Source organism: Microcebus murinus, chromosome 19, assembly GCF_040939455.1.
Source record: "Microcebus murinus isolate Inina chromosome 19, M.murinus_Inina_mat1.0, whole genome shotgun sequence".
NCBI lineage: Eukaryota > Metazoa > Chordata > Mammalia > Primates > Cheirogaleidae > Microcebus > Microcebus murinus.
The window spans coordinates 17228850-17256017 of NC_134122.1; the positions used below are offsets into that span (position 1 = coordinate 17228850).

Below are 27168 nucleotides of genomic sequence, written 5' to 3' on the forward strand. Positions count from 1 at the left end.
TATATTCTACAAGGTGGGGTGGGGGGTGGAGGAAGGTATTAGGGAAAGCTTCCTGGAGAAGGTGCAAGTGAATTGCCGGAGCTTCCCGGCTGGCCGAGAAGGGGAGAAGTCCTGAAGGAATTCCCCTTCTCCTGGGGCTGGGTGTGGGCATGTGGTTTCCCAGGATATCCCACGTGCCTGCTGTCTGCACGCCCCTGTCAATCAAGTTTTTCCCCCTGCTGAGTCCGTGTTTAAAGGCGGCTGCGGTGTAGAGCGCTCCCATGGTGCCGCGCGGCGGGCGGGTTTGGATTTTAAATCCCCGCGGCCAATCAGTGGCGCGCAGGCTTTTGTAACGTTCCCAGAGCCGCGTTTGAATTCGGGGAGGAGAGGAGCTGTGCTGCGCCTCTACCCCTATCCTGCTAAGGCAGCTGAGCAACTCCAGGAGCATGAGTGCAGCGGCGACTGCAGGGAAGCTGGCACGGGCGCAGACCGACCCAGCCAAAGCTGGGGTCCCTGGAGTTGCAGCTCCTGGGGCCCCGGCGGCCGCTCCACCGGCGAAAGAGATCCCAGAGGTCCTAGTGGACCCACGCAGCCGGCGGCGCTATGTGCGGGGGCGCTTTTTGGGCAAGGGCGGCTTCGCCAAGTGCTTCGAGATCTCGGACGCAGACACCAAGGAGGTGTTCGCAGGCAAGATCGTGCCTAAGTCTCTGCTGCTCAAGCCGCACCAGAAGGAAAAGATGTCCATGGAGATTTCCATTCACCGCAGCCTTGCCCACCAGCACGTCGTAGGCTTCCATGGCTTTTTCGAGGACAACGACTTTGTGTTCGTGGTGTTGGAGCTCTGCCGCCGGCGGGTGAGTGTCGTTCCGGGAGCACTGGGGCTGCCTGGGGCCAGGGTTGGGGCTGGGGCGCCTTGATCCAGAGCTGCTGGGAAGGACTGCTTGGGAAAGGAATGCCCGGGAGTTTGAGCTGCTAGAGGAAGGTGCTGGGAACCTCCAGCTAGAGATGGAAAAGCTCTCTAGTAAGGGTTGCTTGGCACTTGAAACTGCTAGGGGAGGGGGTTCCAGTTAAGTGGAGTCTGAGTCATGTTGCTTAGGGAAGTTGGCACCCAGACGCGAGATGTTGGTCAGGGGTGCTGGCAATGGACGCTAGATCCCCGAAGTACCAAGAGAGAGGAGTCCCAGGATAGGGGTGGACCCGAGCTTCTGGAGTGGGGCTGGGTCAGGCAGGGGGTGGTTGGAGCCAGACTTCAGAGCTTCTGGGGGAAAGAGAAGTCACAAAAGGGATTTGCTGCTGGGGGGAGGCCCTAGGAGGGGATACTGGGGACTCTGAGCGGGGCCAGGAGAAGGGATCCCAGGTAAGGGCGAGACAAGTAGGAGAGGGAGTGCTGTGAATGGCTGTGGCCAGTGTTAGGGCAGGATCCAGATCCCAGTTGTCCTGGAAAATGAAGCCCGGGGGTGGGGGTGGGGAGGAATTCTGAGAGACCTGCCATTAACCTCTCCTTCATCCCCTGGGGGTTCCTGGTCCAGTCCTGGGCGGCCTTTACCTAGCAACTCTTCCCCCTTGGGCCGCAGTACTGCCTCGCCATTCCTCATGCTCTCTCCTCTCTACCCCCAGTCTCTCCTGGAGCTGCACAAGAGGAGGAAAGCCCTGACCGAGCCTGAGGCCCGATACTACCTGAGGCAAATCGTGCTTGGTTGCCAGTACCTGCACCGAAACCGAGTTATTCATCGGGACCTCAAGCTGGGCAACCTCTTCCTGAATGAGGACCTGGAGGTGAAAATAGGTGAGGTGCTGGGCCTGCAGGGGTGCTTGACACCACTATAAGAGGAATTTGGAGGAGGCTGGGGAAAAGGAAATAGGAAGGAAAAGAATGGTAGGAAGTCTAGGCTGTTGATTACTTCTAGAATTCTCTTTAGTCCAGTAATCTAAAACAAAGAGCCCACAAGCCAGTATCTTGCCTTCAGATGCATTATTTTTGTGCCCCAACTGCTGTATTGTTTTTAAAAAAAGAATTTGAATTTGTTTCCATTTTTTAAATTGGGAGGCTTGATATACAAATTTGGATTTGGAGCTCCTTTTAAACATTGGAAGCTCAGTAATACAGACAGCATTTCCTTAGGGCAGCTCTTTGCTGGGCTGAAAAGCAACTGACTCCATTAGACTCCCTGAGATTTGCCGCAGTCTACACCCTTCCCTATTACTTTTTCACAGACCTGCCAAGTAGCACTCTTGGAGGTTACTTGCTTGATCCTTGAAAATATTTGAGGTTTTTTTTTGTTTGTTTGTTTGTTTTGAGACAGAGTCTCACTTTGTTGCCCAGGCTAGAGTGAGTGCCATGACGTCAGCCTAGCTCACAGCAACCTCAAACTCCTGGGCTCAAGCAATCCTTCTGCCTCAGCCTCCCGAGTAGCTGGGACTACAGGCATGCGCTACCATGCCCGGCTAATTTTTTCTATATATATTAGTTGGCCAATTAATTTCTTTCTATTTTATAGTAGAGACAAGGTCTCACTCCTACTCAGGCTGGTTTCGAACTCCTGACCTCGAGCAATCCGCCCGCCTCGGCCTCCCAGAGTGCTAGGATTACAGGCGTGAGCCACCGTGCCCGGCCAGCATTTGAGTTTTTCTCTCTGTCAATTCTCTTTAAGAAGCATAGCCCTCCCTTCTTTCTAAGGGGAGGGGTGAGAAGGGTCACTGGATGTACCTCCCTGGTGCCAGCGTGGTGGGAGGATTCCTGGGCAAGCTGGTCTGCATACCAGGAGCAGAGGCATGTGGGATCAAATGACCCTGGTTCTTGATGTTCAGACCTGAGCCAGCTGTCTGCATTGACAGATGGCAGAGACTGGCATCTGAGTACCCACTGTTCTCCCTCTGTCCCAGGGGATTTTGGACTGGCAACCAAAGTCGAATATGATGGGGAGCGGAAGAAGACTCTGTGTGGGACTCCTAATTACATAGCTCCTGAGGTGCTGAGCAAGAAAGGGCACAGTTTCGAGGTGGATGTGTGGTCCATTGGGTGCATCATGTAAGTTGGGAGATGTCGTAGGACCTGCGCAGCCTCAGGAGGGCCCTTTGGGACATATTACCTGGCTGACCTTTCTGCCTTGTGGAAAGGCTGCTGCAGAGGACAGGTTGCTCCTAAACAGAGCCTAAGTGCCATATCTTTCCATGTCACTCTGGTATATTCTGTCAGATTCCTGTAGCCTGGGCTATGAGTCCAGAGAAGGGGGAGGGAAGGGCTCTACAACCTTGCTTTAGCCCCTTGCAAGAATGGTCCACAGACCAGCAGCAGCAGCATCCCGGAACCTATTAGAAGTACAGAATCTCAGGACCCAGACTACTTACTGGACTAGGATCTGGATTTTAACAAGATCCCTGTGTGATTTCCATATACAATAAAATTTTAGAAACACTAATCCACATTGGGTGGGAGGAATTAGGCCAGAAATTATGGTTGGCAGGATGAGGTACCTGGGGACTGTCTGGATTGAGACCATTAGAGGGGGTTGGTGGCAGGCAGAGGCTGGGGCCCTTTCAGATGTTATCTTTTTTGTTGTTTTTGGCATGGTACTGGAGAGTTAGAAATGAGTTAGACCAATGAAAATGGCTTTCCTACTTTGTAATGGAGCTTTTTTCAAATGAAACGTTAAGCCTTAAGTACAGAACTGCTAAATGTGGAGCTGCTTCTATAGGAGCAGGAAGCCCACCCACTTTGACTTGGTTTTATGACGGCAGCCTCTGAGGCCCTTGCACAGAGTCCTACATTACTGCTGGCTGTAGTTGAAAACCACTAGCCCATAAGAGTCCTGGTCTTGTCACCTGTTCTCTACCAATGGCTCATCCCAGCCCGTGTCCTGGCTCCTGGGGCTGCTGAGTGGACTTGGAGATTGTCTTCAGGGGGCCCGGAGTGCATGACCATGGACGCCTAGCCTTGGTTCTGGCCTGACATGATTCCTCCTGTGTCTGGGTTTTGTCTGGGAGCCTTGAACCAAATCCCACCTTGTGCTTACAGGTATACCTTGTTAGTGGGCAAACCACCTTTTGAGACCTCTTGCCTAAAAGAGACCTACCTCCGGATCAAAAAGAATGAATACAGTATTCCCAAGGTAACTAATAACACTCTAAGTTTTAATTAATGTTTTTCCCAAAAAGCTATTTACTGAGCCCAGCTGTATCCTGGGGACCGAGATAAATCAGTCCCACCCCTGGGGTAGCCACAGAACTTTAGAGGATCTATGTCTGAAATTGCAAACAGAACTTGACATGTATGTGCACATAGCATTTTTTCTAGAGGGAGAGAGTTTGCAGATTCTGAGAGATTGGGTAGATAACCCCCAAAATTGTAAAAAAAACAAAAACAGGGCAGAGGAGGGAGTAGGGGGCAGACAGAAGTGCTTCCGAAGTGCTTTGGAGATGGACTGTTTTAATTCAAATGGACTCTGCCAGTTAGCAGCCAGATCACATTGGACAAATGGCCTGAGTCTTCTGAACCAGTTTCCCTTCTATAAAATGGAGTTACTGCCTCAGAGCACCTCACAGAGTGCCTTGGATATAGTAAACACTCACAGATTGTGAATCCAAGGGCTTACCAATGGCAAAGTGGTTTGCATTTTCACAACTACTGGCATAAATGCATTTAAAGGAATAGCTAGTTCCTGCCAAAGCCTAGCACAAGGCCACTTGCCAGTTTAGTGTCCTGTGTAAAGCCAAGAGGCCTGTCACCCATAAGGACAGACATAGTAATTCTGTCACAGAGGGTCAGTTCACTGTCAGAGAGACAGAGCATGGAATGGCTCAAGCCAACTAGACGAGGCATTCAGCCTCCCTGTGCCTCAGTTTCCTCATCTGCAAAAAAAAGGGATGATAATAAAGATCCCTGCCCTTAGATGTTTTAATGAGTTAAACACAGGGAGTGCTTAGAATACTTTTCTGGCACCTTGTAAGGGCAGAGTTGATGCTGGGCTGTTACCGTGCATCTGACTTGTGCTAGGCAGCAGCCCGTTGACTCTTCTTAATGGTGCTCAATAAAGCTGATAGTGAAGAACTTGGCATTGAACCAAGTTCTGAACCACTGAACCTGTGGCATATTTGAGACCAGGAGCCTGCATGTCAGCTTGGGGTCTCCAGTCCCTTTGTGGCAGTGCTGTCCTCGGGGTCCCCCTCATGTCCTGCTTATGGCTCTCTTCTCTGCACCAGCACATCAACCCTGTGGCAGCCTCCCTCATCCAGAAGATGCTTCAGACAGATCCCACTGCCCGCCCAACCATTAATGAGCTGCTCAATGACGAGTTCTTTACTTCTGGCTACATCCCTGCCCGGCTCCCCATCACCTGCCTCACCATGCCACCGAGGTTTTCAATCGCTCCCAGCACCCTGGACCCCAGCAACCGGAAACCCCTCACAGTCCTCAATAAAGGTAAAACAAGGGTCTGGGCAAGACAACAGAGCACAGGCATTAGGGGCTTGTTCCCACCAGATTCAGTAATTATCAAGATTTTGTCACATTTGCTTCATTTATCATGTTTTGTTTCTTTGAAGTATTAAAAGTTAGCTCCAGAAATCTTGCCATTTTATCTCTATACACTTTAGAGTGCATCCCTTAAAGATGGACATTTTCTTATAAAACCATACGCCACTGCTTAAGTGGCCATTGCTTCTATCCTCCTCAGAGGACAGAATTAGGAAATAACATGGGGGGGTGGAGATAAAACCTTGAGTTTGTGATATTTCTGATTCACTTTTTTTTTTAAAGCATTTTAATTTGATAATATTTCAGGCTTATGAAAAGGTGGAGTAGACGAAAACTCCCTGCCCAGATTCATCAATTAACATTTTTTCCACATTTGATTTATCAGTCTCTCTATGTATATTTTTCTGAATCATTTGAGAATAAGCTGTATGCATACTGTCCTTTTACTCTTAATATAATTATTCAGTGTATATTTTCTAGAAACAAAGATTCTTTTACATAGCCACAGTATGTTACACAGTTATCAAGTTCAGGAGCTTTAAAATTGATATAATATTGACTTATAGCAATCTTTTTTTCCACTGTGGAGTTACTGCTTTTCTTTGGCAATTTTTAAGTGCCTGATTCAGATGTATTAACAGATTTTTACTTCTTTGATTTTTATATTTGTATTTCTTTTGTCTTAAACTGAAAATCTTGTTTCCTTACATTAGTATACTTGAATTTTTCATCATATATATCATATGTAAAGTAGTTTATGCTATTAAATTAAATGTTTTTTCTTGCAGTTCCATGTGTCCTTAGAATATATTTCACTAAAAATATACAGTTTTTTAAAAAGTTACTTGAAATATTTTTTTCTCCATGTGCGGATATATCACCATTTTGATGTACAATTTAAGTTCATTTATTTTAGTTTTTAGTTTTTGATTTTTAGGGATTACTTGTTTTTTTAAAAAACTGTATTTTTGGAATAATTTTAGGCTTATACAGAAAAATTGCAATAAATAAATAAATAAACCAGAGTTCCTATACCTTTACCCAGCTGTCCTGAAAGTCAGCATCTTGCATAACTGTAGAGCAATTATCAAAACAAAGACATTGGCTGGGCGCGGTGGCTCATGCCTGTAATCCTAGCACTCTGGGAGGCCAAGGTGGGCAGATTGCTCAAGGTCAGGAGTTCAAAACCAGCCTGAGCGAGACCCTGTCTCTACCATAAAAATAGAAAGAAATTAATTGGCCAACTAATATATATAATATAAAAATCAGCCGGGCATGGTGGCTCGTGCCTGTAGTCCCAGATACTCGGGAGGCTGAGGCAGGAGGATCGCTTGAGCCCAGGAGTTTGAGGTTGCTGTGAGCTAGGCTGACACCACGGCACTCATTCTAGCCTAGGCAAGAAAGTGAGACTCTGTCTCAAAAAAAAAAAAAAAAAAAAAAAACCAAGACATTAACCTTCCGACAGTCCTCCTGTCAAACTCCAGACTTGGCTTAGACTCTCTCAGTTTTTTCCACTAATATCCCCTTTTCTGTACCAGGACCGCATTCAGAACCCCACATGGCATTTTTAGTTGTCAAGTATCCTTAGTCTCCTCTAACCTATGTCATTACCTCAGTCTTTGTTTTTCATGACATTTTGAATAGCACTGGGAAGTTATTTTCTAGAATGTCCTTGCATTTAAATTTGGCGTTCCTCATGATTACCTTGAGGTTCTGCATTTTTGACAAGAATACCATAGAAGTGATGTGCCCTTTTCTGTGCACCAGGGGTACATATTTCTTTTTTTGTTGTTTTTTTGGATACCCTTTATTTCTTTCTCTTGCTGGATTGCTGTGGTTAGGATTTCCAGAACTATATTGAATGGAAGTGGTGACGGCGGGCATTTTTTTTTCAAGGAGAAGGAAAGAGGAGTTTATTAACTTGCCAGCAAATGAGGAGGTTGGCAGACTCCTATCTCAAAATCCTTGTGTTTTTTTCTTTTTATTAGTGATGTTACTCTCAATCACTTTTTAAGGTGCCATTTGAGGGGTTTCTCCACTGCAGAGTTATTATTTTTCCCTCCGTAACTGGTAACTATCCTGTGGGGAGCTACTTTGATACTGTCTTACTTCTTCTCAAACTATTGTCCACTGATATGAGCATCTATGGGTGGATCTTGTCTGCAGCAGTTATTGCAGTGGTATTCTAATTGTAGTTTTTCTCTTTTCCTCACCCTTCTGCATTTACTAATTGAAATTCTTCTGTAAGGAAGAGTTGTCCCTTCTCTCATTTATTTATCTGTTTGATTATTTATCTTAGTAATGGACTCATGGATATTTACTTCATTCTCTGAGCTACTGTGCAATGCTATTGTTTTAATGATTACTTTTTTTTTCCTTTTGGTTTTAATTTTTGAACATACAGCATTTAAAAAACTTATCATGGGTCCTTTGACACTTAAAAAGTCAAAAAGAACTTATGATTAATCCACACATATTTATCCATTGTTAATAATTATCAACATTTGGCCAGACATATTTTATCTATTCCAACCCTCCCCACTTTTGTTAGAGTTTTTAAAGTAAATCCCTAATATGATATTATTTCACATAGTTTTTTTGAATTGAAAAACATTAGGAAAAATGTCATATTATACAAGGAGAAATTAGCACTTGTTGCTAGGGGAAAAAATTAAACATTAAAAATTATCCATTCATCTACTGCCCAAATATAACCAACTTTAAAATTGTAATGTGTATCTTTTCAGACTCTCTTTGGTTACATATAAGCATATAAAACAAATTGTAGGGTGGAAAAATCTCTTAGATTTTCATGTAAATGCCTATTGAATTGGTCCCATTGATGAGCCCTGATTACTCAGTCCTCCCATCTTCCTGGATGCTGAAGATGCTTTTTATTCTTTGCTTGAAGCTGGGCAGCTCTGACCTGCTAGAGCCTTCAAGCTTTTTCCCTGAGTGGCAGGTTGTGTCCTGCAGGGCCATGACGTCAGGTCAGAGGCCTGAGCATATGAAGCTCTGTGGACTACTCACAGTGAGTACCATGCACCTGTCAAATGAGCATGGCAGTTGCTGCTCTGATAACCTGGCACTGATCAGTTTCCCAAAAGCAGTGGTAGCTAAAAGAGTTTTTCTCTGGGAAAGATGCCAGCTGTGGCAAGGAGTCCTGTGCCCTTCCCTAACCCCACTTTTGTGCCCAGCTAATGAGTATGTCATTTTCCTAGGCATGGAGAACCCCCTGCCTGAGCGTCCCCGGGAGAAAGAGGAACCAGTGGTTCGAGAGACGGGTGAGGTTGTCGACTGCCACCTTGGTGACTTGCTGCAGCAGCTACACAGTGTCAATGCTTCCAAGCCCTCAGAGAGAGGGCTGGTGAGGCAAGGTGGGTCCTTTGGGGGCCCGGGCAGGGGAGCTTTGCCTGGGGCATCTGGAGAAGGCAAGGAAGACTCAGCCAATAGGGTGTTGGTGCCTTGTCTAGGCCCTGACTCCATAATACCTTTGGTTCCCCCATTTCCTGTAAATCAAAATCCATGTGAGTTAGCCTGACATCCCAGGCTTGGCTTCTGCCTTATTTTTCTGATCCATCTCTTCCTACTCTGCTCTACCACCTCCATGTGCCACCTGCATACATTTGCACATGCTGTCCTTCTGCTGAGTAAATTCCTATTCATCCTCCAAGACCCCTGAAACAACAGACCCAGATGTGCTCCAGCCTCAGGGCTTTTGCCCCTTCTGCTCCCTCTCCTGGAATGCACTTCTTCCAACCTCTGCACGGCTCACACTCTGGCTGTGCCCAAGTGTCTGCTCCAGTGTCACCACCAGGAGCATCTCGCTGCCCCCCACTGCTAGTACTTCTCATCCGCCTCACCTGCTCCATAGTTCTCCATAACACTTCTCACCCAGCACAGCTTAGCAGCTCCTCCTCTGCTTAGCGTATGTAAAATAAGAGATTTGTTGCATACACTAAACATTCTGATGTATTTGGAATTGTCTGTATTCTTAAAATTCCTTAGTCACTCCAAACTAGAAAATTAGATGTCAGCCACCGACTCTTACCATGATGCCAGTAACTTACATATCTTGTCCATACTTATTTTGATAAGTCTTTGTCCCCACAACTTCAGTGTAAGCTCTGTGAAGGCTGGGAGTTTTGTCTCTTGTTCTCTATACCTATAGTAGTACCTGGCACACAGTAGGCCTTTGATAAAAGGGTCAACAGAATGAAGGCGTGGAACTTGGTGCACCGTGCTATAACTTTCTGCTTAAATGTCTGTGCTGCTGCTTGTCTGAGCTTGTCAGCAGAGGCCTTGCTTTGTTCTTCTCTGGGGTCCCAGGCCTCTTGACTGAGCCCAGGTGGGGTGCCCAGCAGGTGCCCCTGGCGTGGGCAACATGAGTGGGCTAGAGGGGAAGCGGCTGGACCTGGGACAAGTTGTCTGTTTCTGTTTCAGAGGAGGCTGAGGATCCCGCCTGCATCCCCATCTTCTGGGTCAGCAAGTGGGTGGACTATTCGGATAAGTACGGCCTCGGTAGGTTTCTTCCAGAAAGGGTGGGTGGCTCAGGTGCAGGCAAGTGACCTTTTAAGTTGTTACAGGCTTGCCTTTTTTGGCCCCCAGGTTCTCTCCTTTCAACACTCTCCTGTCTCCATCCCAGTGCCTCCCCACTTCTTACTCCCCCTGTCTGAGGTCTCCCTCCACCCTCCACCCACCCGTAGGGTACCAGCTGTGTGACAACAGCGTGGGGGTTCTCTTCAATGACTCAACACGGCTTATCCTCTACAACGACGGTGACAGCCTGCAGTACATCGAGCGTGACGGCACTGAGTCCTACCTCAGTGTGAGTTCCCATCCCAACTCCTTATTGAAGAAGGTGAGTACAGACTGGCCTGTGGGGCGTGGTGTTGCCAGGAGTGGGGGCTATGCCAGGGGTCAGACTCCAATTCTGGAATCCCTCCCTCGCTTTTCAACCAGATCACCCTCCTTAAGTATTTCCGAAATTACATGAGCGAACACTTGTTGAAAGCGGGTGCCAACATCACACCACGGGAAGGCGACGAGCTAGCCCGGCTTCCCTACCTGCGTACCTGGTTCCGCACCCGCAGCGCTATCATCCTGCACCTCAGCAATGGCAGTGTGCAGATCAACTTCTTCCAGGTGAGCCGGAGGTGAATTGTCAGGGAGGGGGGTGGGAGGTGTGGGTGCTGTTCGTGGCAGCAGGCCGTAGGAAGGGAGTCAGGGGACTCCCCTGCAATTGCTGGGGCACCTTCCTCCCTGCTCCTCCCCCATAACACACTAGCAGCTGGGATCTTCAGTCCCCTCCCTTCTTCCCTCATAGGACCATACCAAACTCATCTTGTGCCCGCTGATGGCAGCTGTGACCTACATTGATGAGAAGCGTGACTTCCGCACGTACCGTCTGAGCCTCCTGGAGGAGTACGGCTGTTGCAAGGAGCTGGCCAGCCGGCTGCGCTACGCCCGCACCATGGTGGACAAGCTGCTGAGCTCGCGCTCGGCCACCAACCGCCTCAAGGCCTCCTCATAGGCACCCCCGGACTCGTGCCCTCCCCGTTCCCACCAGCACGTGGGGCCTGCACTGGTCAGTGCCCACAGTGCTGTTTTTGCAATGTGGCCCCCAGCCCTGGGGGCTGGGCAGAGAGCTGCATTGTCCTTTCCCGTGGGGGTTGCTGTGTATAAGTTATTTTTGTACATGTTCCGGTGTGGGTTCTATAGCCCCTTCCCTTCCCTCTCAACCCCACCATATGAATTGTACAGAATATTTCTATTAAATTTGGGACTGTCCTTTCCTTGGCTTTATACACATTAAACATATGTAAATCTTCTCTTTCTTGTATTCCCTGAGGGAAGCCTGGGCTCCAGGCATGTCCCTGCTCCAACAGCCCCAGGCAGCAGGCCTCTGCCAGTCTCTTGTGACACTGAGGCCAGACTCAGCCACGGGGCCAACTCTTTGGCCGGCCAGCATGGAGGCCACTTCTGTGGCCCCTGGCCCACCTCAGCTCCCAGCGGCCCCTGAGCAAGACTCCCTGGCCTCTGAGGCTGGCGAGTAGTAGGGCAGGAAGAGGCTCTCAGAGGCGCAGCTCCTCATGGCATGGTGTGTGTGGAGCAGCAGCCTCGGGAAACGGTCGGTGAAGTACTGGACAAAGCCGTCGGGGACTCGGCCCAGCGTCTGCCGCACGTCAGCCGGGAGCTCCCTATAGTGGTGCTTCTGGGTGCGGGGTAGAGCAGAGGGCCTGGCTCAGCTGCGGCCAGGCCCGCCCAAGATCCAGGCCCCGCCCGGGCCGCAGAACACACCTTGTTCCTCATAGCACGGAGCAGGTCTCGCACTGACGTCCCCTTATATGACCGGAACCTCCTCAGATCTGTGGGCAGGGAAATTGGTGGCAAAGCTGTCCCCATTGGGCTCCCCTTAGCCTCCCAGGCCCACCTGAATGTGGCCTCTACCTGTCTGCAGTGGCAGAGAGATGTGCTTGTGCCAGTTGTTCCGGACCACCTTGTAGCCTCCTGCCTCCAGTGCCCTCACCAGGGGCCCCTGCTCAGACTCCTTCTCCAGCCAGTCACTGACATCCTAGGACCCCACAGAGCTCCTGAGCCTTGTGGCCAGTATTCGTGGCCACAAAGCCAGGAGCGTGGCATGGTTTGGGGGAGTGGTTTAGGATGGTAAGGATCGTTGCCTCTTGAGTGTGGCTTGATGCCATGCCTCCATGTTATTTACCACCAACCTGAGAGGAAGGTACTGCTGTCCCCATTCTACAGATGAGCAAATGCTCAGAGACACAAGGTAAGCCCCTTGCTCAAGGTCACATAAGTGGAATGGGCCATCAACACAGGCACAGCACAAGTGACAACTCAGGCAGAAAAGAATGGGCATATTCCCATGCGAGGGGCAGCTGGAGCAAGCAAAGCTGGTGACAGTGGCCCATGGAGTGCCAGGATGGCAGTTTAGGACCAGGCTCTATCCTTATTTAGACAAGGAACCAGGCTGACTGGACCAGGTAGCTCTTCCTGTCTCATCTAGCATCCCCTTACTTGTTGCTCAGGACCCAAACTTGGGACTTCTGGGGGCCACTCCCAAGATTTCCCTCTGACCTGGAAGAACTGGAGTTGCTTGGCTCTGCTCCAAAAGAAGGGGTGGGCCAGCACCTGCTGAGCAGAGGGCCGTGCCTGTGGCAGCGGGCTCAGCATGGCTTCAACCAGGTCCTGGGCAAGGACCTTGTCTGGAGGGTGGGAGAGGAGGGATGGCTTCAGGCCTACCCAGCCTCACCCCTTCCTTCCTCCCTTCCATGCTCGGCCAGATCTCTCTCACCATGGGCCTCTTCTTCCAGGTGAGCCAGACAGGGAGCCCCTGCCAGGATGTTTGCCTGGCGATAAAGACTCTCTCCAAAGGGGTGGCTGCCGCTGGAAAGCACGTAGTAGAACACGCAGCCTGCAGAGAAGATGTCCACTGCACTGGTCTGGGGGCCAGAGAGGTGGATGTGAGAAGGAAATCTGGCTAGATCCTCCTGTTGGTTCACACGGCAGCCAGGGGTTTGACTCAGACTGGTGAGAAGACTCACCGGGCTGTCTGGGGGCAGGAGCAGCAGGAGCTCGGGCGCCATCCAGCCTTCCGTGCCCGGGATGCCCGAGCGGAGGCTGAAGCTGTGGCGGCCGGCAGGCAGCTTCTTGCAGAGGCCGAAGTCCGAGAGGACCACCCTGCCTTGGCCCCGGCTGTCAGGCCCTGCGATGAGGATGTTGCCTGGCTTCAGGTCCCGGTGCACTGTGGGAGAGGAGCAGAGAGGGAGCTGGCTGGTGTGTGTGTGTGTGTGTGTGTGTGTGTGTGTGTTGGGGGACGCAGGGGGTTGAGGGTGGGAGCAGGAGGCGGACGCAGGTACCTATGTGTAAGGCGTGCAGGTGGGCCAGGCCAGAGGTCAGCTGCTGCAGCACCAGCTCAGGCTCCAGACCCCCGAGGTCCAGGTCAGGGTTTTCCACGTACTGAGCAGCATCAAGGGGCAAAGCTTCACTCTCCAGCCCAGGACCTCCCACTGACCACCCCCCCCCCCCAGTCCCCAACTCACCTCCCTCAAGGAGGCCCGGCAGAGCTCCAGGGCGATGTAGTGGAACTGGGGTCCCTGCTCTGTGCAGAAGTAGCGGAGCACGTTGGGGTGCCTGTCGGACTCTTGCAGCAGCTGGACCTCCCGCCGAACCAGGCCAAAGCATTCTCGGAGGAGCCGCTTAACAGCCACTGCCCGCCCCTCAAACTGTCCCCTGGGAGGAGGCCAAGAAGTGGGGCAGTGGGGGTGGGGGCATTCAGAGAGCAGATAAAGGAAAAGGCAGAAACTGGTGAGCAAGGGATCAAACTGGACTCACCTGGGGAGTCTTTGACAGCCATGTGTCCCCAGCCCTACTCCTGGCTGTCACTCACCGAAAAACAAAAGTCCCGCCTGCCCCACGGCCCAGCACATCCTTAGGGTTGAAGGAAATCTTGCCCACTACGGTGAGCGGCTCTGCCGGGGGAGAAGAGGACGGTGTCTCAGGTAGCCTCTGCCTGCCTTTGCCACCCACACCTTTCTCCCGACTTCCACCCTCCCATGCTCAGCCTGGTGCAACTAGTGAGGGTAAGAGCCCAGGGCGCGGGTCCCAGACTGCCTGGGTTCAATGCCTGGCGCTGCTGCACTCTGTGCGTGTGCATTAAACGGACACGTGGAAAGAAGGGGTGGGGGTGATGTTTGTTACATGATCCTCTTCTGTCTCTCTCCCCATTTCAGCATCTTCTGCTCAGGTTTCTTTCCTTTACGTCCTCTGTCATTCTCCCGCCTCCCCCAGTTGTAACTGAATCCTTTTAATTAAGGGTGAATGGGCTTCAGACAGGCAGGTGAGTTTGGCAGTTGGAAGCAGGATGGCAGTGAGCGCGGTCACAGAGAAGGCTGCCCAGACAGGAGGTGAGGGCCTGAGCACCTGGATGCTGAGCTGCCCAGAGTTAGTTCCAGGGCAGCAGAGATCCCCCAGAAGGCCTCGGTTTCCCATTAACATGGGTGGGGCTGGCTCAGGTGGGCAAGGGTCTGCGGGTCAGGACAGTTCCTGTCTGCCCTTTGGGCAGCCTGCGAGAGACTTCCCGCTCTGACCCGGGCTTGTCTCCGCAGGCTGTGGCCAGCTCGGCTCACACAGCAAAATGTATTTGCCTAGGTGCCCCAGGGTTGTGCAGTACAGTGGTCTGGAGAACATTCTAGTCTAGAAGAGCTGCCAGTCAATCTCTACAATTAGCTTGAGGAAAAGCCAATGGAAATCAGAGTTAGGGATCGGTGAGGAAAGCACGGAGCTGCACTTCCACATTGCCCTGGATTATCTGTTTAAAGTTCACTCATCTGTCAGCAAGGTGCAGGCGGGAACTAAACTGGTGTATACTGGACTTTCTGGCGTGGGTGGTTTAGGGCCTTGCTGGAAGCCCATCACCCACGCACGAGAGAGACAGGCAGAGCCGCTTGAAAGCCTGTTTGAACAAGCCCCGCTCACTGGACTCCAGGTGAGAGTCACCCTTCTGGCCCACTTTGTGCCACTGGTTTGGTTCTGCTGGGCTTCCAGTCTCTTGCGTGTCTGCCTTCCCTGTTCTCAGTGCACTTGGCATGGGGTAAGCGCTCTCTGAGTTTGCTGGGTTAGACATTCAGGAGCAGCCTCAATGCCAGGGAGGGGCCAGACTTATGACCACAGAGGCCTTGAATGCAGAAATAATAAGTGGGGGTGGGTGGGGGAGGGCTCAGTCTGCACACACAGATGTTGGGTGTCACTTGGCTCAGCCTCCTGCAACATTATAACAGAGACGCAGCAAATGCATGAGTTAAGTTCTCAAGTCATCAGAAGTCGCCATGTCAGGGTAAATGGCATACAGTCAGCACCATCAGAGCTACCTCTGGAAATCCTGAGTGCACGATGCATTTTGCTGCTGCTTTTACACAGGTTGGGGAACACTTAAAATCAGTCACAATCTTTCCTAGGTATTTGCCAGCGTTCAAACAAGGACACCGTCCCACAGAGATAAAGAGCACACGCTGGAGCCAGCCACCTGCATTTGAACCCCCGAGCTGCTACTTACTAGCTTTGTGAGCCTGGGGTGGGCGTGGGAGGTGTCACTAAACCTTTCTGCCTTCATTCTCTCTTCCAAAAAAGAGGCTTTCAAACAGTATCCACCTCACAGGAATGCTGTGTCATGCGTTAATACATGGAAAGCATTCCGAACACCCCTGGTATACAGTAGGCGCTATATAAAAGTTAGATCTGGTTCAGGCTGCGTTGCATCCACTTGCTGTTGAATGTGTGCTGCGGCGAGCAGTCCTGAAGGATGCCCGGCCACGCACGTGCAGATGAATTCGTGTAAGTGAAATGAGAGTGGGCTGTAGATTCTGTGAACCATAAGAAAGTCCATGAGGACTTTGACAAGAACCACCGTAGGGAAAGGCGGTCCAGGTTCCCTGGGAAAGGACAAGCCAGGCTCAGCGCCAGAGTCAGAAGGTCCAGGGATGCAGTGTGTGAGTGCACTGGGTGAGTGTTACGTGAACCCACCTCAAGCCAGTAAAATGACAAGAACTACAACACCTTGGAGCTCAGGCAATGATGCCGTGGGGCCCCCTAAAAGAGCCAACCCCCAAGGAGGGGAGCTGTTCCCTCTTGGCTGTGGCACAGGGAACACAGAGGTGAACACTGGGAACAGCACTGGAGCCGGCATGGGGGTGGACTTCAGCCTGAGGAAGGCAACGGCAGGGTGGGGCCGAGGCACGAGGAAGTGTTTAGTGACCAGGAGGTGCCAGGTCGTAAAGAGAACAGAAGGCAGGAGCCCAGCTCAGAGCCAGAGAAGCAGGAGAAACAGCCGGGGCTGATCGATAAACACATGCAAGAAGCCCCTGGAACATCCTGCAGATGCCAGAGGAACCTTGAAAGGGCTTATAGGACTAAATTGAGAAAAGACAAGAGAAATGTTTGAAAAGTAAAAATGCCTAAAGGGGAAAAATTGTACCAAGGTCATTTCCTATGACTGTTATCAAATCTGATACTATTTGAACATGCATATTAATAACATTACTTAGATATGATTTAATAATAATGAACCTCTCATGATGAGTTGAAATAATGAGATGGATGTTGTCATTCCCATTTGACAGATGAGAACACTGAGGCTCAGAGGAGTTAAACAACCCATTGAGGTTAACAGATACGGAGTTAGATCTATACCCAGTTCTAGCTACATCCAGAGTCTTTGAAAGTAACAAAATAATGACAGCAGACACTTCTAGAGTGCTCTACTACATAGCAGGCACTATTGGAAACACTATTTTATTAATGAATTTAGGCCTAACTACCCCACTATAGTGGCTTTTAATAAAGCGACTTTGAAGTTAAACCTGTCCCTCTCTTCTCTCTGTCCCCGACTCTGCCCTGTCCTGTTCACTCAAGCTCACCTTCAGGGTCGTCGAGGGGCTGGGCTTGCTCTGAGCGGCTTTGAAGCCTCTTCTGGCCCCTCACAGTGGCCTCCGAATGCTGGGATGGAGTGTCCTGAGAGATGTGCGGAGGGTCTGCGGGGGGCAGGGGCGTGTGCTGCTGCTTCTCCACCAGCTGCTGCTGCGGAGACACGGAAACACGCGGGCCTAAGACAGCACAGCTCCGGCCAGGCCCCGCCCCAGGGTGGGCCCGGCCTCTGTCCTGAGATGTCTTCACAAAAGGCAGGGGACAAAGGCAGAGCCGGGTGAGGGGCAGGGTTGCTGAGAGGTATCGAAGAGGAGGAGCAGAGTGACCCCTACGAAGACCCCAAGACAGACCTGAGGTCAGGGCGGGGTCTACCTGGCCCAGGAGGAAGAGGATCCACCCTCCCAGGAGGACGGCAGTGAGGCCAGCTGCCAGCAGGTCGTGGGATCCCAGCCACGGAGACGAGTCTGGGGTTTTCTCTTCTGGATGCAGCTCCAGGTCCCAAGGTTTCTCTCGGCTCAGGCTCAGGAGCTGGGGACAAAGGGGTTTCCCCTTTAGCACCCTTCCCACCTCGGAGCCCACCAGGCGGCCAGCATCGCATGGGGTATTGCTAAAAACTACAGACACTCTTGGGGTGTCACTAAAAACACAGATACCCCCTTCCAGAGGTTCTGAACTTGGTGGGTGGACTCGCAGGTGATTCTGATGAGATTTGAGAATCGCTGCTCTCGGCCTTGGCTGTTCCCTCTAACCTTGAACTACTTACTACCATTCTTGCTCAACCCTCTCCCAGGACAGCATGCTTTTAGGGCTTTTCCATTTTCAATTTTTCACTTGATGAATATTCTGACAATTTTTACACTGAAGAAGAGTAAAGAAAGTAGTGACCCAGGTTTCACGATTTAGGTAGCCAAGACCATTCTGCTGTTTCTGGCAGTAACAGCAACAAAACGTTTGTCTTTTGAGCAATTGTGTGAGGCCAATCAAGGCACGCTCACAGACTGAGTAAAAGGTCCAGGGCTGTCCACCCGCCTGCTGGGTGGCCCCTGCTCTCTGTCCTGCCAGCACTGACCTCCAAGAACACGGCTGGGGCCTGGGTGCTCTCTGGGGGTCTTGTCTCAGCAGCCCCACTCGCCGGGGTGGGATGGACTCTGAGCATGGTGGTGTGCAGGACCGGGGGCAGCTCGTGGTGTCCTAAGGGGCGAGGGGAGGGGAGGGGGGAAGGTCAGCGGGCTGAGGTGACCTCAGCGTCCCAGCTCAGAAGCTGGGCTGCCAGGTGCTTTATCTTCGTCTACTCCCAGGTGGAGCCAGGGGACCTCACCAATGAGCAGCCACTGGCTTGGGAGAGCCACGCTGCCCGAGGGGTATCGGACGGCCGTGCTGGGTGAGCCCTCTCGCTCCCCCGAGACCTGGAGTGTCACCTCCTCTGTGGTGGGGCCGTCTGTGGGGGCCAGGGTCAGTCCGAGGGGCTGCGGCAGAAGAGAGAGAACCACGGGTGGGGGAGGCTCTTCTCCCGCTTCACCCCACCTCCAGCCCATGCAGAGACCCCCTCTCACCACGAGGGCCACCCCTGTGTGGACCAGGGCTCGAGAGACATAGAAGCCGGCTTCCTCCTTCCCCACATACAGTGTCATCCTAGTGGGAGAGAAGGAAAAGGGGAGAAGGGTGAACGGTGGGGGGGGGGGAGTTTCAGTATCTGCTGCGCCCATGCCCTGGGAGCTGCCCCTCGCACGTGGCTCCGGGCTTAGCCACGCGACCTGCTTTAACCAGTTCCACAGTGGCAAATATGACACAAGCAGAGGCTTGAAAAGTGCTTGTGCATCCGGGCTTGCCCTCTCGTGTTGTTCTTTGGAGCCCCGAGACCAGCACGTGAGAAAGCCCAGGCTAGCCCGCTGGGGCATGAGAGACCTTATGGAGTAGAGATGAGCCATTCCATTTGATCCCCCCTCGGCCAAACAGTCCGCCAACCATGAGATAGGTGAGTGAGGCCATCCGAGACTGTCCAGGCTCAACCAACTTACCAGCTGACCGCAGAGACCAGAAAAACCACCCAGCTGACCTACAGAATCTTGAAAAATGATAAATGTCTGTCGCTTTGAAGCTCTAAGTTTCGGGGTGATTTGTTATGCAGCAAAAGCTAACTGATACAAACTCTATGGTCATGATTTCCAAATCTGTGTCTAACCCAGATCTTTTTCAAGAGTTCGGTTTTCTAAATATGGTCCCATCTCCCCATATGCCACCTCCTTCTGGTTTTTCTAAACCCCCTCCTCTAGTGCTCCCTACCTCTGAAAATGAGCACACTCATATGCTTCTAGAAACCTGAGCATGACCTTTGACCCCTTGCTCACAGTCACCAAACTCCCTAATCACCAAATTCGTATGGGTTTTTTCCTTTTAATATTTCTCACCCTCCACTTATTTCCATCTCTGGGGGTTCCACCCTAGTACAAAGCATCTTCATGTCTTGTCTAAATTAATGCAATATCTTATAAGTACCCATTTCTTCCCTGACACTATTCTGAGATATCCTTCACACTGCAGCCAAGGTTATCTTTCTGAGATGAAAATATGATCAAATCATTTCCTTACTAAAAACTCTCCAGTGACTTCTTCTTAGTCTTAGTAGAAAATGCCCAAACCCTTTAATGATCCTACAATATCCCTCCTTAACTAACAGTCTTCCACCTTACTCCTTGCCCAGATCTGTGTTCCAGTCGTAACTTCATTTCTTTCTCTTCCATGGATGCCATGCTCTCTCTTGTTTCCTATTCATCCTTTAGGTTTCAACTTAGATGTCTCTTCTTCCAGGAAGCTTTCCAGGGCTGCCTCCTGCCCCCAGTCTCAATTTGGGTACTCTTCCTATACATTCCCATGGCACCTGTACTTCTCTTATCTCATCCCATATCTCACCGTGTGATAATTGCCTCTTTACATATCCGTCTCTCCCACTAGACTCAGACTCCTGTAGGCAGGAACAATGGCCGGGCTACTTACTATTGTACTCTTGGACCCTAGCAAGAGACTGGCATGCAGTAAGTGCTCAAGTATTGTTTGTGGACTACACTGAATGAGCAGACAATTCCTGATTTTCTCAATCTGTCTACTTGTTCCTCAAGATGAGGACACTGGCCAGGCATGGCGGCTCACTCCTGTAGTCCTAGCACTCTGGGAATCTGAGGCGGGAGGACTGCTTGAACTCAGGAGTTCAAGACCAGCCTGAGCAAGAGCAAGACTCCATCTCTACTAAAAATATAAAATATTAGCCAGGCATCATGAAGCATGCCTGTAGTGGCAGCTACTCAGGAGGCTGAGGCAGGAGGATCACTTGAGCCCAGGAGGTTACTGTGACTTAGGCTGACTGCCATGGCACTCTAACCTGAGCAACAGAGTGAGACTTGATCTCAAACAACAATAACAATGAAAAGATGGGCACACTAAGGTATTAGGTGCATAAGGGGGATATTTGAAGTGTTTAGCAATCAGTAAGGCACAGCACCTACCAATCAGAATAGGTTGAGACCTGGAGTTCTCCCTGCCAGGCCAGGTTTTACCCAATCAGTTTTTGAACAGTGGTGTCCTGGGAATACTTAGGGGACAGGGCAGGACACTGGTTATTTACCAACCAGTTTGGTAAGTAATCAGCTCGAAATATTTTAACACCTGGCTTAGTGGTACTGGTGTGTCACGACTGAAGTCGTGCCTGGCCACTGGGTCCGAGCTGCAATACTCCCAGAAGGCTCCCTCCTGCGCCCGGCAGGAACACTCACAGCAGCTGGGTGTCCAAGGTAGAGAAGACAGTGGCCGTGTTCTGGGGACCCGAAGCAGGCAGTCGGATGTGGCCCCACCGGAGGGCGAGGAAATGCAGGGTGTCTCGAGCCAGCGTGAGATGGGGTAGCTGGCGCAGGCCGTCCTGGTGCCAGGTGTAGACGCCCACCACGGGCATGCCCAAGTCCTGTGTCCATAGCACCGTCCCACTTGCTGGATCCACGGTTAGCAGCAGGCCCATCCCACAGGACGCCAGGTGGCTCACGTCTGCCAAGAAAGGTGGCTGAGGAGAGGCGGGCAGAGGCTCCCATGGGAGGCCCCTGCAAGCATCTGGGGTGAGGGAAGTGTTCTGAGGGTGGGTTCTCGGGAGGGTCATTCAGGTGTGTGGAGGTCACCTGGAGGCTTATCAGGACATGAGAAGGTCAGAGTTCATGGGGTCACTTTGACATAAGGGGATTGATCAGGATCCTGCAAAGGAGACTCAGGTGTGTGCGTCAGCCCAGGTCACTTGAGGAAGATTGCTTAGGGTGTGGGTATCAGTCATGGTCAGACTGATGGCCACCCAGCATGGGTCAATCAGGGTAGCCTGGAGGCATGTGGGCCATGTGGGGGTCACTTGGAGTGTGAGGGGGTCATTTGGTAGCTCCAGGGGTGTCATTTGTGATGTTTCGGGATTACCTGCGAGAGTCTCATGCAGAATGGTGGAGTCAGGGTCCGAGGGGTTACCAAGGGGTGCCTGCGAGGTCACTTAGGCAGTAGTTTTTGGTCGTATCAAAGGGGTGGTCAGGGTTACCTGGGGAGTCAGTCTGGGGAAGAGGTCACTTTCAGGGGCCACTCAACGTGTAGGGCTTAGTTAGGGCATATGGGGTCACTCAAGATGTAAGGGGTCATCCAGGTCACCTGGTTGGGGTCAGTGGTATATAGGAGAACTAGGATGCTGAGGAAACACTCAGGGTGTGTGAGGTTCAGCCTGGGGGTTGTCATTCAGGATGTGGGTTCCCCCAGGGGGTCAGGTGGGTGTCATTCAGGGTTCCCGAGTTGGGGCCCTTGCTCCAAGGTGGGGCCGGAGAGAGGTGGCACTCACATTTCCCAGGTGAGCCATCCATGGGGGCTGCTGAGTAGCGGCGGAAGGTGGTGTTCCAGCGCAGGCCCGGGGCCCTTGGGTCATGCATGGTGACTGTATACTCTGGGAGCCCCAGAAGCAAGATTACCAGAAACACCCGCATGATTCTCCCCACGCCACCCCAGGGGCCATTCATCTCGTGGGGGTGGGGGCTTCCCGGGCACACAGCCTAGAGGCCCAGAAGTCTATGAGCATCACAATAGGCAGAGACTAGGGCTATATCCCCAGCTTCTCCTTCAGTGCTCAGTAGAATGTTTGTTGATGACTGACAGATTGACTGGCTTGGATTCAACGTGGCTAGCAATGGCCAGGCCTGGGCAGAGCAAAAGGGGAGGCTTCCCAGAGCAATTGGGTCTGACTCACGGGTTTGGCCGATGTAGAGGCGAGGGGTAGAGGGACCCTCTGTGGTCAGTGTCATCTGGGTCTCTCCTGACTCAGGGTCCACCACAAACCAGGCATCCTGCTTCCGGCCTGTGGAGGTGGAACGTGTGTTCACTTTCAGGACAGTGTGGGAGGCAGTGTGGGTCCTGTGCCCAGCTGGCCCATCATGGCCTGGGTCCCTGTCCCTGCTGGCTGGACCTGCATCTCACAGCCTGGAGAGATGCTCACCTGTGTAGAAGACCCCATCAGAGCTGCGGCAGGGAGAGGCGTGAACCAGTTCAGGGATGGTGAATGGAAGTTTCTAGGAGAGAGAAAAGTTCCAGGAAGGGGTAAGAATATAAGCACGTACACAGCACTCACTGTGCCAGGTGAACCCATTTCCATAGCAACTAATTTAGATACTACCTAATTCATTAGGTACTATTATCATTTTGACTTTCCAGGTGAGGAAACAGAGACTCAGAGAGGCCAAGTAATTTGGCCAATGTCACACAGCTGAGAAGTAGCAGAACCAGGCATTGAACTCAGCCAGTCAGGCTCCACAGCCTCTTGAACTGCAGTAAATCCCACACCCGGTGCCAATATGCCATACGGTCCACTTAATCCTGGCCTGACCACCTTCTCAAAAACTCATATGGAGACTTTGAAACTGTCAACAGCCATGAAAGACTCAGAGATGCTGAGTCTGTTCCAGCATGAAGGAGACCATGACCTGGTGCTGGCTGAGTGGAGACCCACCCTCTACCCTCCTCTACCCTACTCCTTCCTGGAGTCAGATTAGTCTGGACTATGAGTGTGGGTGCCCTGTACTCTGGCAGTGTGTTAGGTTGGGATAAGGGGCACAGGTGAAATCAGGGAGTCCTGGTTTTCTCTGCACAGAGTCAAGATGGGCTGGTTATGTCTCTCCACCAAAGCCCTCCAGTCCCATCAGCTCCCTCCAGCTCCAGGCTGTGGTAGCTGTTCCCTCCTCTGCCTCCAGGGTTAGGGCTGGCAGCAGCACCCCACTGTTATGAACTGTAGGATACTTATCCTTATGGTTTCCTGCGCTCTGCCCACACCTTTGTAAGCAATTCCTTCAATGAAATGTCCTCAAACTATCCTATTTGAGTGGGCCATGTGTTAGCAACTGGGATCTTGCCTGATTCACACACTAAAATTTCTTATTAATTCATCTTCCTAAATCATATACTTAAGACCTTTCTGGCAGGCTTCTCCTTGCATGGTCAAAATTCTGATAAAACACATCCATCCTATGCCTTGTAATAAATCCAGGGTCATATCCAATAGTCCTCATCAGACTCTTGATGGGGCAAAAATGGCCACAGATTCCTTCTCTCCCTGTATGTGTGTCCTTTTGCAAGGTGACTTTTCAGCTCTTCTCATTGACAGGTGGAGTCTATTTCTTCACCACTGGACTCTGGGCTTGGCCATGTGACTTGCTTTTTAGCTGATGAGCCATTAGCAAATGTGACTCAGCAGAAGTTTAAGAAGAGCTTGTGTATTGGGCTTGCCCACTCTTGCTGCTTTGGGGTCCTTTGTTGACACCATGTGAAAAGGCTGAGGTTTGCCTGCTAGAGGATGAGAGACACATGGCTCAGTTGTCCCTATCAAAAGCCAGCCAACTACTGACTAACCTCTAGAAAACAGAGGCATCCAGCTGACCAGCAGCTGAACACAGATGCATGAGCAAGCTCAATCAAGACCAGCAGAAGAACCAACCAGCTGAGCCCAGCCTATATTGTCATCCCATCACATTTTGAATAAATTGTTTGGGTTTTAAGTCCTTGAGTTTGGGGGTGATTTGTCATTTAGCAAAAGCTAATTGATACATACATTTTTCCCTAAAACCCTGAGAGTCCGGGAGAAGTCCCTGCATAGCCCTCAAAGGCCTGACAGTCAGTTTGCTCTGCAGACACAGCTGGGGATGCCCCCCACTGCTCTTTCAACAGATCCTTCCAGAAAACCTGCTCTCAGAGCCCTTATTTACATCCTCTTCAGATTCTGACCACATTGTCTCTTCACACCCGCTGTCCCACACACTGTAGGAAACACACCATTAATCCCTGTTGTTTCTGGGTCCCCAAGATGTACAGGCTGCCATCAGCTGGGTCTGAGAGAAAGGCCATTCTGTGGAGCAGAGAGGAACACAGAGAAGGTTGGGTGCATGCCCCCTGGTTTCATGAAGGCCCCCATTCCCTTCAACCTCTCAGCTAGCAGGAACCTGTCCTCATAAGAGACATCTTGAAGCTCCAAGATCCTCCCCATATCACACGCAGACCCATTCTCTTCCTTTACTTCCAACAAGCCTCCCCCACAAACATAAACTCTCCAGACAACATGGCTCTCCCATCTCCCGGCTGCCCCCTCCTTAAAAAGCCCCAGGTTCACTTACTCTGTGACGTACATCGGTCCTTGGATGATGGGATCTGCAGGAACAGGGACATGGAGCATGAGAAGCCCTCTCCAGACTCCAGTGAAAAGCATGAATGTTTACTGTGTGCCACACACCAAGCCAAGCACTTGACATGAATGTAATGTCATCTTCTCAAGAACTCTGTGAGGTAGGGTCATCACTCTTTGCCCCACTTTACAGGTGAAGCATGGAGGCTCAGAGAGATGAAGTGACTTTCCCAAGGCCACACAGCTGGTAAGTAGTGATGCTGCTTGCTGACCCTGGCTTAATGGCTTCCAGAGCCCATGTCCTTATCCTCTATGCCACAGTGACTCCCCCACCCAACAAAACTAGGGGCCCAAGGAGGGAGGCGTGACCATTTGCTCACCATCCTTCAGCGTCCACTTCAAGTCCCCTGTGTGCTTGCTCAGCGCGTGGAGACTTCCATCCAAGGTGGACACCAGCAGGAGGCTCTCTGGCCTGAGGGTCTGGACCTGCAGCGGGAAACAAAGCCAGATCTCTGAGAGGTCTGGGACCACCCTTGACTCCTGCCCCAGGCAGGGCTGGCTATAACTCCGCTTTCCCCAGAGGGGGACGGAGAAGGGGAAGAAGGATGTTGGGGCAGGTGTTGGCTTCACCCATCATCTCCTTGACTCTAGAGAGGGGTTACCGTGGGAGCTGGGGGTAGGCTTTGGCTCTCGCTGTGTCCAGACTCCCACTTAATTATTCCCTCTTCCCTCAGCTCCTTCTGGCTTTCCAGAGAAGACTGAAGGCCTTTGCAAAACTACTTCATTGACCCTCACAGCCTCCCTAGGAGACTGGTACTATTACTTTCCCCATTGAGCAGATGAGGGAAACTGAGGCTCAGGAAGGTTAGGTAATTAGCTTAAAGCTACCCACAGATAATAAATTGCAAAACTAGGCCTTGACCTGCCATCTCTCTGTTTCCAATGCCTGGCCTCTTTCTCCTATGCCACGATGTCTGCCTCTTTGGGGATGCCCCACTCTGCCCCCCCCAAACTGGCCCAGCTGCTTTTGGTGCCAGGCTCCAGGGGGCCCCCTGAACCTAGGCTGAGGGGTGGCTGCGGGAGGGAGGCCTGGAGCCACCCTTACATCTGGCCCTGCTGGGCTAACTCACATGCTCCAGCCCCTCCCTGAGCAAACAGGGTGAGGCTGAGCTCGCAGCAGGAACCCTAACATCCGGGTGGCCCAGCCGCACCCCTGCAAAGGCCACATCCTGCTCCAGGACCCTCAGGTCTGGGGCTGAGCCACTGGTGTTTGGTGGAGGCTCAGGAAACTGCCTTCAAGACTCTCTCTTTTCTGGGCCTCAATTTTGTCATCTGCAACGTGGCAGGAGGGAGAATGGCCTACAGAAGAGGCTGCAGACTGACTGCCCACAATTGAATTTTGTTTGACTATCATAGCATTTCAAAATTTTGGTTTTCATTAGCTGCCAATATTTTAAAAATTGGAAGATTTATCTTTTAAAAAAAATCCAGATTTCTAATTTTTTTCTCATTTCTAATTTTTCTGGAGACACCCAATCTGGCCACACTGGGCTCACCTTCTTTCCTGGCAACCATGGGATGGACCCAGAGCTGGAAGGAGGACGGGGGTGCGGTGGGGGTTGTCTAACTCTACCCAGTCCTTTTCACCCCATGGGCTCCAGGCTGGACAACTGGATTCTAGGTTGGACGACTTTTATCCTCCAGCTACATTTCTGTAAGACTGGTCTCCTCCGCTCCCAGCAGGACTGGATCAGACCCCACACCTGGCTCGTTTATCCCAGAGGTTCTGAACCTGGGGTCCAGCCATGGGTAAGGCGGTCCTGTTATGAAGCATCTGAAATTGTTTGTGAAACTGGGTGCCTTGAAGCATTTCTCAGCAGAGGACCCTTAAGTTGATATTTTCAAGGGAAGCCGGGGTCCCCAGAAGTTTTAAAAGGCCTGGATTCGCTGCTGGGCTGCCTCCTTCTCCCAGACTGTCCCCTCTCGCAGAAGGCAGGTGCTCAGTCTGCCTGAGCCTTCCCACGCTGGCCTGTCTCCCCAGCTAGGAGTTTGTAGGGGCAACTGGCAACTCCCCAAACGCAGGAGGCTGCCATTCATGAGGGGCGACTTGGGGCGCCCCCGGGCCCGAGGGAGGGAGAGGTGCCCCCGCTGCCCCGCTGCGCCCCGGCCGGGATCGCGCCCCAGGGAAGCGACTCCGGAGACCTGGCGCCCGTCCCGCTCTCACCTGCGGCCCGAGCGTCCCGAGCAGCGCCGCGAGCTGGAGCAGCAGCCCCGACCCCCGGGCCGCGCTCGCCATAGCGCCGGGGGCAGCCGCAGCGCTGGGCTGGCGGGTCCCTCGGTGCCTCCGGGGACCGCGCGGCCCCCGCCCCACCCGAAGGAGGCTCCGCCCCGGGCCGGGCCAGGTGGGGACGCAGAGACTCGGGCGCCAACTCAGCCTGGAGTCCTCGGGGCCCCCACCCTCCCGTCACACTCACCCGCATCCTCCACCCAGTCACCCCGCAGGGATGGCGCGGAGCTTTCCTGGGAAAGGGATTTTACTAACTGAGGCCATTCATGGAGAATTTGCCACGTGCCAGTGCGGTGCCAACTCATCCCCAGCTCATTTAAC

The 27168-nt window shown here is 51.8% G+C and overlaps 2 protein-coding genes across 2 annotated transcripts; one reads left to right on the top strand and one right to left on the bottom strand.

Annotated features, from left to right (window-relative positions):
- The first annotated feature begins 49 nt into the window (after nucleotides 1–49).
- PLK1 (polo like kinase 1) lies at nucleotides 50–11283 on the top strand. Its single transcript, XM_012780178.2, has 10 exons — nucleotides 50–833; nucleotides 1597–1765; nucleotides 2863–3007; nucleotides 3995–4088; nucleotides 5179–5398; nucleotides 8674–8829; nucleotides 9896–9973; nucleotides 10159–10313; nucleotides 10415–10597; nucleotides 10779–11283. Exons 1-10 carry the CDS (start codon nucleotides 426–428, stop codon nucleotides 10983–10985), a joined length of 1815 nt encoding a protein of 604 aa, XP_012635632.2. The 5' UTR covers nucleotides 50–425; the 3' UTR covers nucleotides 10986–11283.
- Nucleotides 11284–11453: 170 nt separating this feature from the next.
- Nucleotides 11454–26856, bottom strand: ERN2 (endoplasmic reticulum to nucleus signaling 2). The gene is made up of 22 exons (XM_012780177.3): nucleotides 26785–26856; nucleotides 24941–25046; nucleotides 24553–24586; nucleotides 24215–24287; nucleotides 22389–22461; nucleotides 22143–22250; nucleotides 21741–21842; nucleotides 20659–20923; nucleotides 18445–18523; nucleotides 18210–18357; nucleotides 17961–18082; nucleotides 17264–17419; nucleotides 16885–17044; nucleotides 13860–13941; nucleotides 13513–13702; nucleotides 13330–13429; nucleotides 13015–13214; nucleotides 12765–12912; nucleotides 12548–12675; nucleotides 11903–12026; nucleotides 11753–11820; nucleotides 11454–11666 (listed from the first exon to the last, which is right to left on the bottom strand). Exons 1-22 carry the CDS (start codon nucleotides 26854–26856, stop codon nucleotides 11454–11456), a joined length of 2751 nt encoding a protein of 916 aa, XP_012635631.2.
- Between the last annotated feature and the right edge of the window lie 312 nt (nucleotides 26857–27168).